The sequence below is a fragment of the Ursus americanus genome, chromosome 4 (genome assembly GCF_024610735.1).
Source record: "Ursus americanus isolate L20-20 chromosome 4, mUrsAme1.1.p, whole genome shotgun sequence".
NCBI classification, from domain to species: Eukaryota; Metazoa; Chordata; class Mammalia; order Carnivora; family Ursidae; genus Ursus; species Ursus americanus.
This window is the reverse complement of record NC_142130.1, coordinates 31,070,379-31,084,037: the sequence shown is the minus strand read 5'-3', so window position 1 is coordinate 31,084,037 and position 13,659 is coordinate 31,070,379. Positions and strand designations below refer to the sequence as shown.

The window sequence follows — 13,659 nt, the reverse complement described above, 5'->3', positions numbered from 1 at the left end:
ATCATGACCTGAGCAGAAGACAGACGCTTAACTGACTGAGCCACCCAGGCACTCCTGTAAAAAGTTTTTAATTACAAATCCCTGTTTGAAAGAAAGATTTTATTTATTTATTTATTTATATTAGAGAGAGAGAGAGAGAGAGAAAGCGTGTGCATGTGGGGGAGGGGAGAGGATCTCAAGCAGATTCTGCCCTGAGCGTTGAGTCTGATGCAGGGCTGGATTTCAAGACCCTGAGATCATGACCTGAGCATCCAAGATTGGATGTTTAATCAACTGAGCCACCTAGGTGGCCTGAATCACAAACGCTTTTTTAAAAAACATACAGATAAATGACATATGAACAGCCTATGTTGTATGAACGTGGGCTGACGTATATAACAAAATTTGTAATTGTAGTCGCCTAAGAAAAGAGGGGAATGGAAATAGAACCTTATGAAAGAGCTGAACTAGCAAGGGACAACTTTTTCACAGTGTTCTATTAGTTCAACAGATGAAAAAAAGGAAGATTATATCTATGCCTATAACGAAAACAATAAATCATTATTTAATTATTACTCTTTAGGACTAGCTCTTCCATTTTTCATATGTCATATTAGTATGTATAAAAGGGATAATTCAATTAAAAAATGACAACTTTTTTTTCAGTTCAACATATAAGAAGCACCCTGGCTGTTTGTGTATTTGGTCATAATCAGGACATCAATTCTCAGTTCATGGAACAACTGTTACAAACATGCATCGTTGTCTCGAACAGATAAAGCAGCATAATAAATAAATAAGACTGGTATTTACACTGGTGCATAAAATAGCTTATTAGTGAATTTGCATGTCTAATCACAAATAAAAATACATAAAGCCCTTATAGAAAGTTCATGTGTAAGACCAACTGTATGTGAGAATTTTAAACAAGTAGCAAAGTTCTGTTCTGACACAAATGAAGTATTAAAAAAAAAAAAAAAAGACATCATCCCTCTCCATTAAAGAGACTGAATGCTATTTTAAAAATTTCGGTTATACTTGAGTAATTAATAAAGCAATGGGCAGATAATGAAGATTTATCACTGGACAATAGTATATTCATTTCAAAATATAATTTATATTTAACTTATAATGATTAATGACAGTAATGAACTCTGAAGTTTTAAAACTGGAACCTTGCCATTTATAAAACCACAAATATCTCTAAAACTCTACAATTTAAATGAGGAAGACCTGGAAAAGCAGACTACAGAGAGTACATATAAGATCTTTGGTATGCACAGGTGCTTCTAATATCAACTCAGTGCACCAAAGAAATAAAACTTCAATTTGTCAACAAACACAAACACATTATTTAAATCTTATCCCAGCTTGTACATTAAAAAAGAAACTGAAAATCCAACAGGAAACTTAAAATTACATTAGTACTTTTTGTAACAGTTCATTTCTCGGCAACACAATCGTACTGTATACAAATACAGTTAGGTAATACACTAGGAGCTTGTACAAAAATAATATCTGTGCTCACATAACAGAGCATAGAAAAGCCCAAATTTTAGAAATATTTAATATTAGTATTTCTTAAAGTGTAGTCCATGAACTAGCAGCATCAGAAACCTCAAGATTACCATGGTTTTAAAGAACTGCTTGTTAAAGTAAATTTCTGTGCTACATCCCAAAACTATTAGAACAAAACAAGAATGTGCATTACTTGCAAATACCTTTGGTGACTGTTATCTATGTAAAACTTTGAAAAAGGACACATCACTTCTTACTATCAAGATTCTGATTTAAATTTGGTTTTTAAAAACTATTAGGTTAAAATGCTTAATATAGTTTTTAAAATATTTAAAAATAGGGAAATAAGATAGATTTAAGCAAACAGACTTACAGTTGGTGATATCAGGTGGTACATAGCCATCATTCATATACATACTTGTGGGTTTTGCCACTTTCAAATAAACAAAATCAGACGTGTTCTTTAAGGCAGTTACTGCTTCTTCATGAGTAACTTCTTCCAAACACACACTATTGACCTAAAAGAAAATCCCAAAAGACATTTAGGACATTTTCATTACCTTTCTGCTTTTTTGGTTATAAACAATTATACCAAAACACAGGGAAAAAGCAGAAGTGATTTAAGGAATATAAAGGTATATGAAAAGAAAACCCCAATTTTACTGTCTATCACATCAGGAAGCTGTTTATGTGTGTTAATGGAATAGCCAATCTTAATTCCAGTGCCTATTCCTCCCAATCCCCAAGCCTAGTCCTTCTACTCTTAGGTATTTATGAATATATGTAAGTATATTTTAGATTTTTTTAAAGAAAATGAGACTATTTTAAGTTTTTATTCTGCAATTGGATTTTTAATATAAGGTATCTAAGAGATCTTTCCATGTTGGGACACATAGAATTAAAAAACTGTTGCACAGTACACCATTGTGTGGTTATATCATAATTTATTAAGCCATTTCAATATTAACAGATATTTAAACTGTTCTAAATAAATGACTTCAGTAAACTTATACTCACTACCATAGAATATGAGTGTGTCATCCCATCTACTCAGGCCTTTTCCAACATGGAACAGTATCAATTTATAAAAAAGCATGTTTCAATTTATACATTACTATTTAAGTTTTTACTTTCACTATTTAATAGTCGAGACTTTTTTCAGTTATTTATTAGCCGTTCATCTATCTCCTGTTATAGAAACAGAATTGATTTTTAGGTAGTGATATATATCCTATGACATTGCTAAACTTACTAGTTCCATCAGTAAGTTCCTTAGGATTTTCTTTATACAAGTAAAACTGTATTTGTAGATGTAATCTACCAATTTTTACTTTTTCCTTCCCAATCTGAATGTCTTTTTAGTTTCCTGGCTACACTCTTCAGTACAGTCTGAATAAAAGTGGTAGTGGTGGCTTTCCAGACATTTGTTCATTTCATCTAAATTATCTAATATGTTGGCATATAACTGTTCATAAATAAAAGTATTTCCTTATGTCCCCTCTTTAATTCCTACTTTTAAAAATTTGAGTCTTCTTTGTTTCTTGATCAGTCTAGCTAAGGTTTGTCAATTTTGTCCACCTTTCCAAAGTACCAAGTATTGGTTTATCTTCTCTCTGGTTTTCCTATTACCTATTTCATTAACTTCTGCTCTAATCTTAATTATTTGCTTCCTTCTGCTAGCTTTAGGTTAATTTTGCTCTTCTTTTTGGTAATTTTTTTTTTTTGCAAAGACATAAAACACCAAAAATGTTCCTAATGTTTTAAAATTACAATGTACTAAACAAATACTCATTTTAGTATATTTTTCATTTCCCTAATTTGTACCTGTATAATTGACAGAGAGTTTTTCATGTTCTGACAGAAATTTTTAAAGGTCACAAACAATCATTAACTTGCACCACCAATTATTAATACTGCTTTGCAGGGTTTCAGCCACATGGTCATTTTTATGGTCCCACACTACGAGGTACAGTGAAGGACTGCCTGCATTTTGAAGTACACAGCTGTGGTATACTGTTCCTTTGGTGGCCTGCAGTGAGCCGTGCATCTTGGTATTCACACCCCTGTAAAAATCCCTTCCTACAGTGAACCTTGCTTGGCTACGTAACTTGCTTTAGTCAATGATGCATTAATAATTATGATGCAAAGAGAGGACTGATAAATGCCACACAGTGGAGCCTGTGTTTCTGGCATGTCCCTCTTGTAACCTGGTCACCATCCTGTGAGAAGCCTAACATAGTCATGTGGGGAGACAACCGGCTTACAGCTCCAGCTGAGCTCTCACTTGACAGCCAACCCAACTTGTGTGCAAAGTTATGAGTGAACTTGGAAGTCGATTCCTGGCTCTAGCTCAGCTACCAGGTGACATTATGCAGAACAGACAGACTGTCCTGGCTAAATCCTACCCAAATTACAGAAGTGTAAATAAATATTGTTGTTGTTTTAGCCACTAATTCTTGTGTTTTCTTAAGCAGCATTAGTAACAGATAAAAGAGCTGACAAGATTTGCTAAGGGATTCAATAAGGAGTATGAAGGAGAATGATCCTGAAGTTTTAGACCTGGGCAAATAGAAGGATGAAGTTCTCATTTCATGAGATGTGAAGACTGTGCAAGGAATAGGATTTGAGGGTGGTGGGTGGGGCGTAGGATGAAACTCAGAAGTTCATTTTTAGATATATTAAATTTGACATGACTCTTGAGGCATATGAAAGGAGACTAGATGAAATCTCCTAGGGCTTTTCAACTGTTTTACCAAGAACCACTCTGAAAAATTTTTATATTTCAGCCAAGCACAAAATATATGTGTATGTGTGTAAAAGTAAAACTGAAGTCAGAAAACAATACTTATGCCTATCATGTGCAATGAGACAGTACATTATTTGACCACCTATCAAAAAGAAGAAAAAATGTACAAGGACCAAGTCCTGTCTCACCTCAATGTTTAGAGATTAGGGAGAAGATGCACCAAAAGGGAGAATGAGAAGGAAAGACTAGTGAGATATGAGGAATACCAAGAAAGAGGGTAACTATTAAGTAAATTGGAAAAAGCGTCTGAAGGAGGAAACTGTGTTGAATGCCTGATAAGTCAATTAAAATGAGAACTAAAAATTCGATAATTTCAGTGGAATTATGGCAACCAAAGCCTTACTAAATGGTCAATCAGCAGACATTGCTGGCTTCCCAACCACTAAAACTGATTCTGGAAAAACCATAAAAGAAAACACAGTATCTAAGAAATTAAAAAGTACAAATGAGAAACTCAGTGGAGAAAGAAGGCTGTTTTCAACCAGTGTGTGTGTGCAGAAAAGCATTCCAAGTCAGCTCTTTCCTCTTCCCCATTATTAACTCGAAAACAGTCTATCTCCTTGCTGCAGCAATAAGCAGTACTGGCCAGCATGTACAACAAAGAAATCATTTATATATTGCTGATAGAAGTGTACATTTTTATAACTGGTTTAGAAAACAATATGTTTTTGCTATAATGTTACTAAGAGGATATTCCATGACCACTGCTTAGGATAAATACTTAAATGAAACGCTTGTATGTACATGTTCACCAGAATACGCAGCAGCTCTCTCTGGCAGAGTTATTCATACTACTGAAAAAAAAAAAAAAAAAAAAGGAAATAACCCAACACCCCACTATATCAGACCTAGTTTATGTGCCTTTTCAGATTTGCTGGAGCCTACCTGTCTACTAGGCTTTGGCTGTGTGCTTACTGGAGAGTCCTGGCTACTGCTTCTCTCACCCTGTCTCCAGCCGTTATCAGCTCTTTCAATCTCTTCTAGGGTAAGGGCTGTGCTCGGGCATGGCTGATGTGTTACTCCATAGAGTGAGAGCTGTAACATGTCAAAAGCCTGTGTCTGATCTGTGTAGATCACTGAGGCTCTGGTTCTTTCTACCACTTCTGAGTTCAGAGGAAGTGCTACGCCAAGGAGTATGGGAGCTGGCTTCCCTAGCATTTGCCCAGAGGAGCTGAGTAACAGTCCAGAAATTTGGAACAGTTAGCTCCATGGGGTAGACTCTACCAAAGAGACAGTGAGATAAATCCTTTCTTTTCCTTGGATGGTTGGATCTAAAGTTTAATAATGTCACATCACTTGCCTGGAAGACTATCCTATATGACAGGAAATTAGCGGTATTTTCTTATGAAATTATGGCCAGCTCAGAAACATAATAGCTTGTGTTGACTTTCCCTTATTCTCTGCCTCACTTTTCATTTTCACTCACTCTAAGCTTCTGATATTACACCTCCCAATAAAACCTTAGCACAGTAGCTTTTCTTCAGGTATTTTTTCCAGGGAACATAGACTAGGACAGTTATTGATGAAGACTGGACAAATAAACTGCAGTATAGTACAGAACAGCATATTATGTAGAGGTGAAATGAATATATTTTAGCTCTAGGCAACAATATGGATGAATAAAAAGAAAGTATTAAAAGACTACATTCAGCACAACAGCCTTTAAAAATTTTCAGGACAAATTAATATTAAAATATTTAGGTATATGTACATGATTACACAATTTTTAAAAAGCAAAAGAATAAAAAACACAAATTGTTGATATTCTAGTTTTGGGTTGGGTAATGACGTTAACAGTTTTCATTATACTATAATTAACTTAAAAAATAAAGGGAAAAGAAAGTCAAAGCTGATACTGTTTAAACATTTCTGTGTATCCAACTCTCCCTAACCCTTCAACAAAAAAGAAAAGGAGAAAAAAAGAAAAAGAGAGGGAAGCTAGTAGAGGGGGAAAAAAAGGGCTAATAAGATAATACCAAGAATCATTTTTCAGGTTTTGATTAAAGCAAGATTAGTATTCACTCATTTAAATATTGTTTAAACATTTTTGGGAAGTAGAAATTTGCTTTAAAAAAAAGGGAGAAGACATCAAAATGATTTTTAAAAGAACAGATTTCTTATACTCACTGCTAAAAGTTTATCTCCAATCTGAAGTTTACCGTCTTTATGTGCTGCACCTCCTTCAATTATTTTGGTTACATAGATGCTATTATCCCCAGGAATATGTTGATTTCCAACACCTCCAGCAATGCTGAACCCAAGACCTGTTTGGAAAACACTAGTTTTGAAATTTCATCATTTAACGTAAATTTAAGTCCAAAGAAATGGTTGAAAACTAGAAGGTAATTGTCTCATCACATTCATGTCTTTTTTAAAACACAAAAGAACCTACTTGCCTTTTTTTTTTTTTTTTTTTAATATAAGGGGGCTCAAACTCACAACCCTGAGATCAAGATCTGATCTGAGATCAAGAGTTGGATGCTCAAGTGACCGAGCCACCCAGGTGTCTCTATTTGCCTACTTTTTAAGTCTTACGTATTTGCCTTCTAGCTGGTAGACAATTATATATATAGGTGTTCCTATAGTTACAAATAAGCTCCTTCCCCGCCCCCAGGTTACTTCTTAAAGTCTTTTTGTAAACCCATTTGTTTGTTTCAAAGAGGCATTACAAAATTATGTTTCACTTTTGTTGCCATCATGATTGCGCTTCTAACACTTCTAATACCTTCACAAGATTAAAACAATTGAGAAAAATAATAAAATTTTGGTAGTGGGCAGAACTAATAGGCTTCAGAAATGTGGATAATTTTGTTCTTTTCCCAATGTTCTATGAATTACTTTTATTTTTTTTAAAGATTTATTTATTTTAGACAGAGAAAGCTCGATTGTAGGAGGACGGGGTGGTAGAGGTGGAAAGGGGCAGAGGGAGAGTGAGAGAGAGTTTTAAGTAGACTCTGCCCTGAGCCCAGAGCCCAGCATGGGCAGGATATCTCACAATCCTGAGATCAGGACCTGAGCTGAAACCAAGAGCTGGATGCTTAACTGACTGTACCACCCACACGCCCTTCTATGAATTTTTTAAATAAAGAATTTCTGTAATTCATAAATCCCATAGCTTCAAAACTAGACAAATTTGTAGCTCTCTACTCCTTTTTTCATTTGTTGGACTACTACTTCTTCCATGAAGCTACAAATTAGAATCAATATTTCCATTTATCCTCAATCCCATCAATGTTTTCAAAATTCAGAAATCAAATATTAACTGTCCTCATTGCAGATGTAACTACTAATGACACACTCATAAATATTTTCCTTTTTTAACTTAGCCTGTGTATCTGCATTTAAATGTACTTTGTAGATCGATGATTACAAGTTAATAGCAACACTAGACATGACTTAGAAGTGCTTAAGCAGAAACTACTTACAAAAATCAGCAGAAATTATAATAGAGAAATTCTAAAAATTCACACACGTTCTGTAGGTTACCAGTACGGTTAATCTTAGAATGTGTGTAATAAACAAGTTGATAGCTACATTTATCTCAGTAATTTCTTACTTAATAATTTGTCTTAGTTTGATTATTTCATATCTTTAGGACCTTTTTTAAGCTTTTATTTATTTATTTGACAGAGAGAGAGCACATGAGTGGGGTGAAGGGCACAGGAGAAGTAGACTCTCTGCTGACAGGGACCCCGATGTGGGGCTCAATCCTAGGACTCAGGGTCATGACCTGAGCCCAAGGCAGACTTAACCAACTGAGCTACCCAGGAAACCCCATACCTTTAGGACCTTTAATGAGCTTTATTTCCATTATTTTTTCTGATACCGGTTTCCGTCTTTTTACGTACAAGCGTACGATAGACCCTGCTTCTTTCAATGCTTCAACTGCTTTGCTATGTGTCACATCACGAACATCTACTTCATTTACTCGCAATATACAGTCATTGACCCTGAGAAAAAACCCAAAATATTAAAAATAAAAGTTAAATATCAAAATGGCAAATTTTCACTTTGACAATTTGTCATTTTCATTTTTAAGGTAAAGAGAATTATTTACTAAAGAAAATATACATGAAGAAACTTCATGTTAAATTCTACCACATCAAATACTCATATAAATAAATACAAATATTTTCCAAGGGACAGCAAAAGAAACAGTGCAAATAACAGATTATCACATAAAAATATTAAATAATAAAGACAGCTACAATTTGCATGTTTCTTGTATGCTTATTATGTGTAAGCATTAAGACACTGTTTTATTTATTCAGCATTTTAGTATTTATTTAGCAATAACCACATGCCAGGTACTTCTTTTAGTGTTTTAACCCTTACAACAACCTGTAAGGTGGTTATATATTTATATTCACAAATGGAGAAATTGAGGCAAAAAGAGTTCAAATAATGACTGACGGACGGAGCTGTGACTCAAAGAAAATGGAGGTTCAGACTAAATAATTATAGTTTAAGGTTACAGAGACAGCGGTGGCAAAACTAGGATAATTACTGATATATCCAAAAATAATTTTTTGACTTGCTTTTTCAAACTAGATACATTTAAAAAAATAAAGTTATTTCTTCGAATTTATATGAAGCTAGAGATTATATCATTTAATTAAAAGGTTTCTCATGTAAATAATTTAATTTGACACAATAATATATTTTTTTTAAAGTTTGATTTGTTCTAGTTCTAATTTTCCCCCACAGCTCTGGCCTCAGCTTAAATTGCACAGCATTCCATTGGGGGGGAAAATCATCTGAAATTGGGCAGGAAAGGAGAACAAAAGATGATTAAAATACTAAAATTCATCCTGATAAGCTTCTCTGTAATTAGCTTTAAGAGGAAAAAAACTCTGTATGCAAAGACAGTGATATATTAGAGTAAGTATTAAAGGTATGTTCTTCAGTGAAATAAATGGGACACATTAATTTTCACATAAGCACAAATAAAAAGTCAGTAACAGAATCGGGAAGTAAATGTATGCATTTACATGAATGGTCAAATTATTAATTTTTACCCAACTGATTTAATTAATCTATCACCTATCATATCCAGTGAGAAGTTTAGAAACTGAAGAGCTGCAGAAGGTAACAACAGCCTTAAAATCAGATGTTATTATTATTATTTTTAAAGATTTTAGTTAGTTATTTGACAGAGAGAGAGGCAGCGAGAGAGGGAACATAAGCAGGGGGAGCGGGAGAGGGAGAAGCAGGCTTCCCGCTGAGCAGGGAGCCTGATGCGGGGCTCGATCCCAGAATGCTGGGATCACGCCCTGAGCCGAAGGCAGATGCTCAACGACAGCCACCCAGGCGCCCCCAGATGTTATTTTTAACAGACCATATAAAAATCCTTAGTTCTAAAACTTATGACTGTTACTATATATGTATATTTATATGTATATAAGTATATATATATATATAAATAAATAATTAAAAACCAACAAACAAGGGAACAGGAAAAGTGCCATAATCTATGGCCCAAGGAAACAACAAAGTATGCTAAAGATATCTTCTACAATGCAACACTGAATTTAAACAAGAGTTTGCATAAACTTTACTTTTTACTTTTGGTGGTATGGGATATAAACTCAGATATATACCATCTCTTGTAACCTAAGTTTATATATATGTTTCCTACCCAGGAAATAAATGGAAAACATTTTGTGAATATATTTAAAAATACAAAGGGAATTCTATGATTTCTATAAATTTGCTCACATTTTTTAAAAAAATATTTGATTTATCTATTTGACAGAGAGAAACAGCAAGAGAGGGAACACAAGCAGGGGGAGCTGGAGAGGGAGAAGCAGGCTTCCTGCTGAGCAGGGAGCCTGACGCGGGCTTCCATCCCAGGACGCTGGGATCATGACCTGAGCCGAAGGCAGATGCTTAACAACTAAGCCACCGAGGCACCCCAAATTTGCTCACATTTAAAACCATCGATCAAATTTATTATTCAACATGTTATAATATCTGAGATAAAACTAAATTCCTAAATGAAAAGAGGAAACAATGCTTAGAGCACAATTATTTCATTCATTTGTTATTTAAGCATCTGCCTTATGTTGGTTATTATGATAGTGTTTATTTGTATTGATGCCTTGTTCAATCTGCCTAAAGAAAAATATACAAAGTGTATTCAGCATCATAACATAAAATGCAAAATGTACCGTAATCTTCCATCTTGGGCAGCTGCTCCCCCTGCAATAATTTTGGTAATGAAAATACTTGAGTCATCTCCAATGTGTGGGTTGTCTGTACCTCCTGCAATGCTGAAACCAAGCCCTGAATTTCCCTGGGGATAAAGGAAAAAAAAAAAAAATTGAGCCTGAGTAAGAATTACCTTTATTGATAGGTTCCTGTCATTTTAGAACCTAGAAACTGTACTATCACAGGGAACATATACATAAAGGTGTATATGTAGGGGATATGAAGATTCTGAATTAAGAAATATAAGGAAAGCTCTTTCTTCTCTATGAAGAATTCAAAGGCATTCCTTCTGAGTAGGTACTAAGTACTTTTGAAGTATAGTCTATTATGGTTCTTTCTTTTAAAGTATGTGCAATTTGCCCTTGGATCAGTCACCCCTCTGCAGAGGTGTCACTGTTAGGTCTCTTTCTTTTAGAATGTATCTCACTCATGTTTGGTAAGGCAAATGTCTCCTAAGAGAAAAAAGTGAAGTGATCTTCCTGTTGCAATTATTTCTGAGTAGGTAAAAGTAACATTATTTCACCTTTTTAAAAACGGGGTAGGGGATGGTGCTTTTCTTTTACTAATCTTGCCACCAGCTGACTTTAAAATGACCAAATTATATCTGTTAAGTCATCATCCTTGGACAATTGTTCTAAGCAATGGTATTAAAAATTTGTTTATTTTTGCAAAAATGTTCTAACTGTGGCCTTCAGGCAACTCAAACAGATACATCTGAACTGATAACTTAATATTAAATAGCTTAAATATGCCATCTACTATGATGGGTCCTAAAATTCTATTTTAATAATTTTTTTATTAATAAGAGTTACTAGAATATGATTAATAGTATCAATGGTTGTGTGATGTTACCAAGTCACTAAGGTACTCAAATTCTTTTTCTTTGCTTTTTAAAAAATTGAGATATAATTTACATATAACATTGTATAAATTTAAGGTGTACAATGTGTTGATCTGACATATTTATATATTGCAATATGATTATAATCCTGCTTTAGCTAACATCTCTATCATGTTACATAACTGTCATTTCTTTCTGTGGTGAGACCATTTAAGATCTAGTCTCTTAGCAATTTTTAAGTAAATAATATAGTCTTGTTGACTATAATCACTATGCTGTGCATTAAATCTCCAGAAATTAATTCATCTTCTAGTTGCAAGTTTGTATCCTTTAACAACATCTCTCCAATTCCTGGAACTCAAGATTTTTAGTAAGTGAGAAAACAATGTCCAGTCCTAACTAAATAACTTTAAAAGGCACTGGGAAAGAATGCAAAATGAATAAGATAAAGTTAGAATTACATGTCAATTATATCTCAATATTGCTGGAAAAAACCTAAATAAAAAATACCACATTAAAATATGTGTGCTACATTAATATTGTGCTTACCTGAGAGTTATTCATCCATCTTAGTAACCCAAATTCAGGTAGTGGGCAGTAAAGATCTGGTATACATGTAAAAGACCCTGTCAGGTCTATTTGCACTTAGAGACCACTCTGGCTTCACATATAGACAAATCTAATTATCTAGGATTTCAGTCTTAGACAGTTACTTAGGAAATTTACTTCTGTGAAACACTTTATTTCTCAAAAATGCTTGTCAGAGGAGGTGGCATTACTGAAATACATCATCATTTGAATGTAGATATTCTTAAGGGGTAAATATTACAAGGAAATTTACACATCTAAATCGTACACTTAAACTATTTTCTGACTGGGGATTCCCAGTCAGAAATTTTCCCATAAATTCTCAGTAGGATCTTGTCTACTAGAACTATAGTTACCATTTTGCTAAAAAAGAAAACTGTTAACAATAAGCATATTACTAGCATATGAAATACTTTAATAATGCTTTATATGAAAAATAAAAATAAAACTTAAAAACAAAAATCTGAGAAACTGTTAGACTAGAGGAGCGTAAGGAGACATGGTAACTAAGTGTAGTGTGGTATTCTGGAAGGGATTCTGAAAGAGAAAAACATAAGAACTAAGGAAATCCAATAAAGTATAGACTTTAGTTAATAATAATATGCCAGTATTGGTTCTTTAGTTGAAACAAATGTAGTCTAGTAATGTAAGATGTTAACTGAGGCCAGGATAAATGTAAACTTTTGGTGTAACTTTTCTGTAAATCTAAAACTACTTTAAAGTTTCTTTTTCAAAAAAAAGTTATTAAAGAAAAGCAACATGTTCTAAAAATAGCATGGGTAGTTTTATAATACGTATACTTATAAAAGAAACTAATATTACATGGTTCTGTTTTTGAAAGATCTTTTCCCTTGAATTCTATATGAAAGAGCAGTATATTTAAAGAATTCTTTAAGCAACAGATTTATGCATAAAAACTTAAGATAATTAAGTTTTTACCCTTTCAAGTGTGATTTCTTCATATTCATAATCTGCATCAGTGCCGTTAACCTAATGGGGGAAAAAAGAAGTAGCATAGAAATTTAAAGTATAAAATTTGAAATGTCAAAACATAATTTTTGTATGATTTATTAATGCAAACCTGTTAAATGTGATAGTAATAAAATAATTTGGTTTCATTTTAATAATTTTAGGTAAAATTTTCAAAGAATAGAACAGTACAAATGTGATTAATGAGTTGACATTCATGATATTATGACTCTCAAATATAGAAAAGGTACATACAGCTTTTTTTATTAAAGAAAAAAATTTTTTTTTGTTTATTCATTTGAGAGAGGGGGAGAGAGCGTGCACACATGAGCAGTGGGGAGGGTCAGAAGGAGAGGGAGAAGCAGCTCCCCACCCCCCAAACTGACCAGGGAAGCCCAAGGAGGAGGAGGAGGACGACAACGACAACAGACTCAATCTCGGGACCCTGGGATCATAACCTGAGCTGAAGGCAGATGCTTAACTGAATGAGCCCACCCAGGTGCCCCCGTACAGCTTTTAATATTATGGAACTTCAACTCTTTTCACTGCCTTGATCCACACATCTAATCAGGTGCCAATTCTTATTGATTTGAATACTTCAATTTTTCTGAAAACCATCACCTCTTCATTCTCATCTCTATTACCTTGATTCAAACCTTTGTTAATCTCCTCTGGACTACTGCCAATGTAATCTATCCAACTCTTGGACTAGTACTCTGTGCTGCCCAAATAACTCTAATGTGTTTTA

General features: G+C 33.9%; 1 protein-coding gene across 8 annotated transcripts in view; it reads right to left on the bottom strand.

Annotated features, from left to right (window-relative positions):
- Positions 1–13,659, bottom strand: part of DLG1 (discs large MAGUK scaffold protein 1) — a 257,721-nt gene that overhangs the window by 89,054 nt on the left and 155,008 nt on the right. For all 8 annotated transcript variants that reach the window (XM_045812516.2, XM_045812515.2, XM_045812517.2 and 5 more), the window contains 5 exons: positions 12,882–12,932; positions 10,474–10,598; positions 8,084–8,253; positions 6,431–6,567; positions 1,871–2,015 (listed from right to left, as the gene is read on the bottom strand). In XM_045812516.2, the coding sequence (XP_045668472.2) occupies positions 1,871–2,015; positions 6,431–6,567; positions 8,084–8,253; positions 10,474–10,598; positions 12,882–12,932 (628 nt within the window). The remainder of the gene's footprint in view (positions 1–1,870; positions 2,016–6,430; positions 6,568–8,083; positions 8,254–10,473; positions 10,599–12,881; positions 12,933–13,659) is intronic.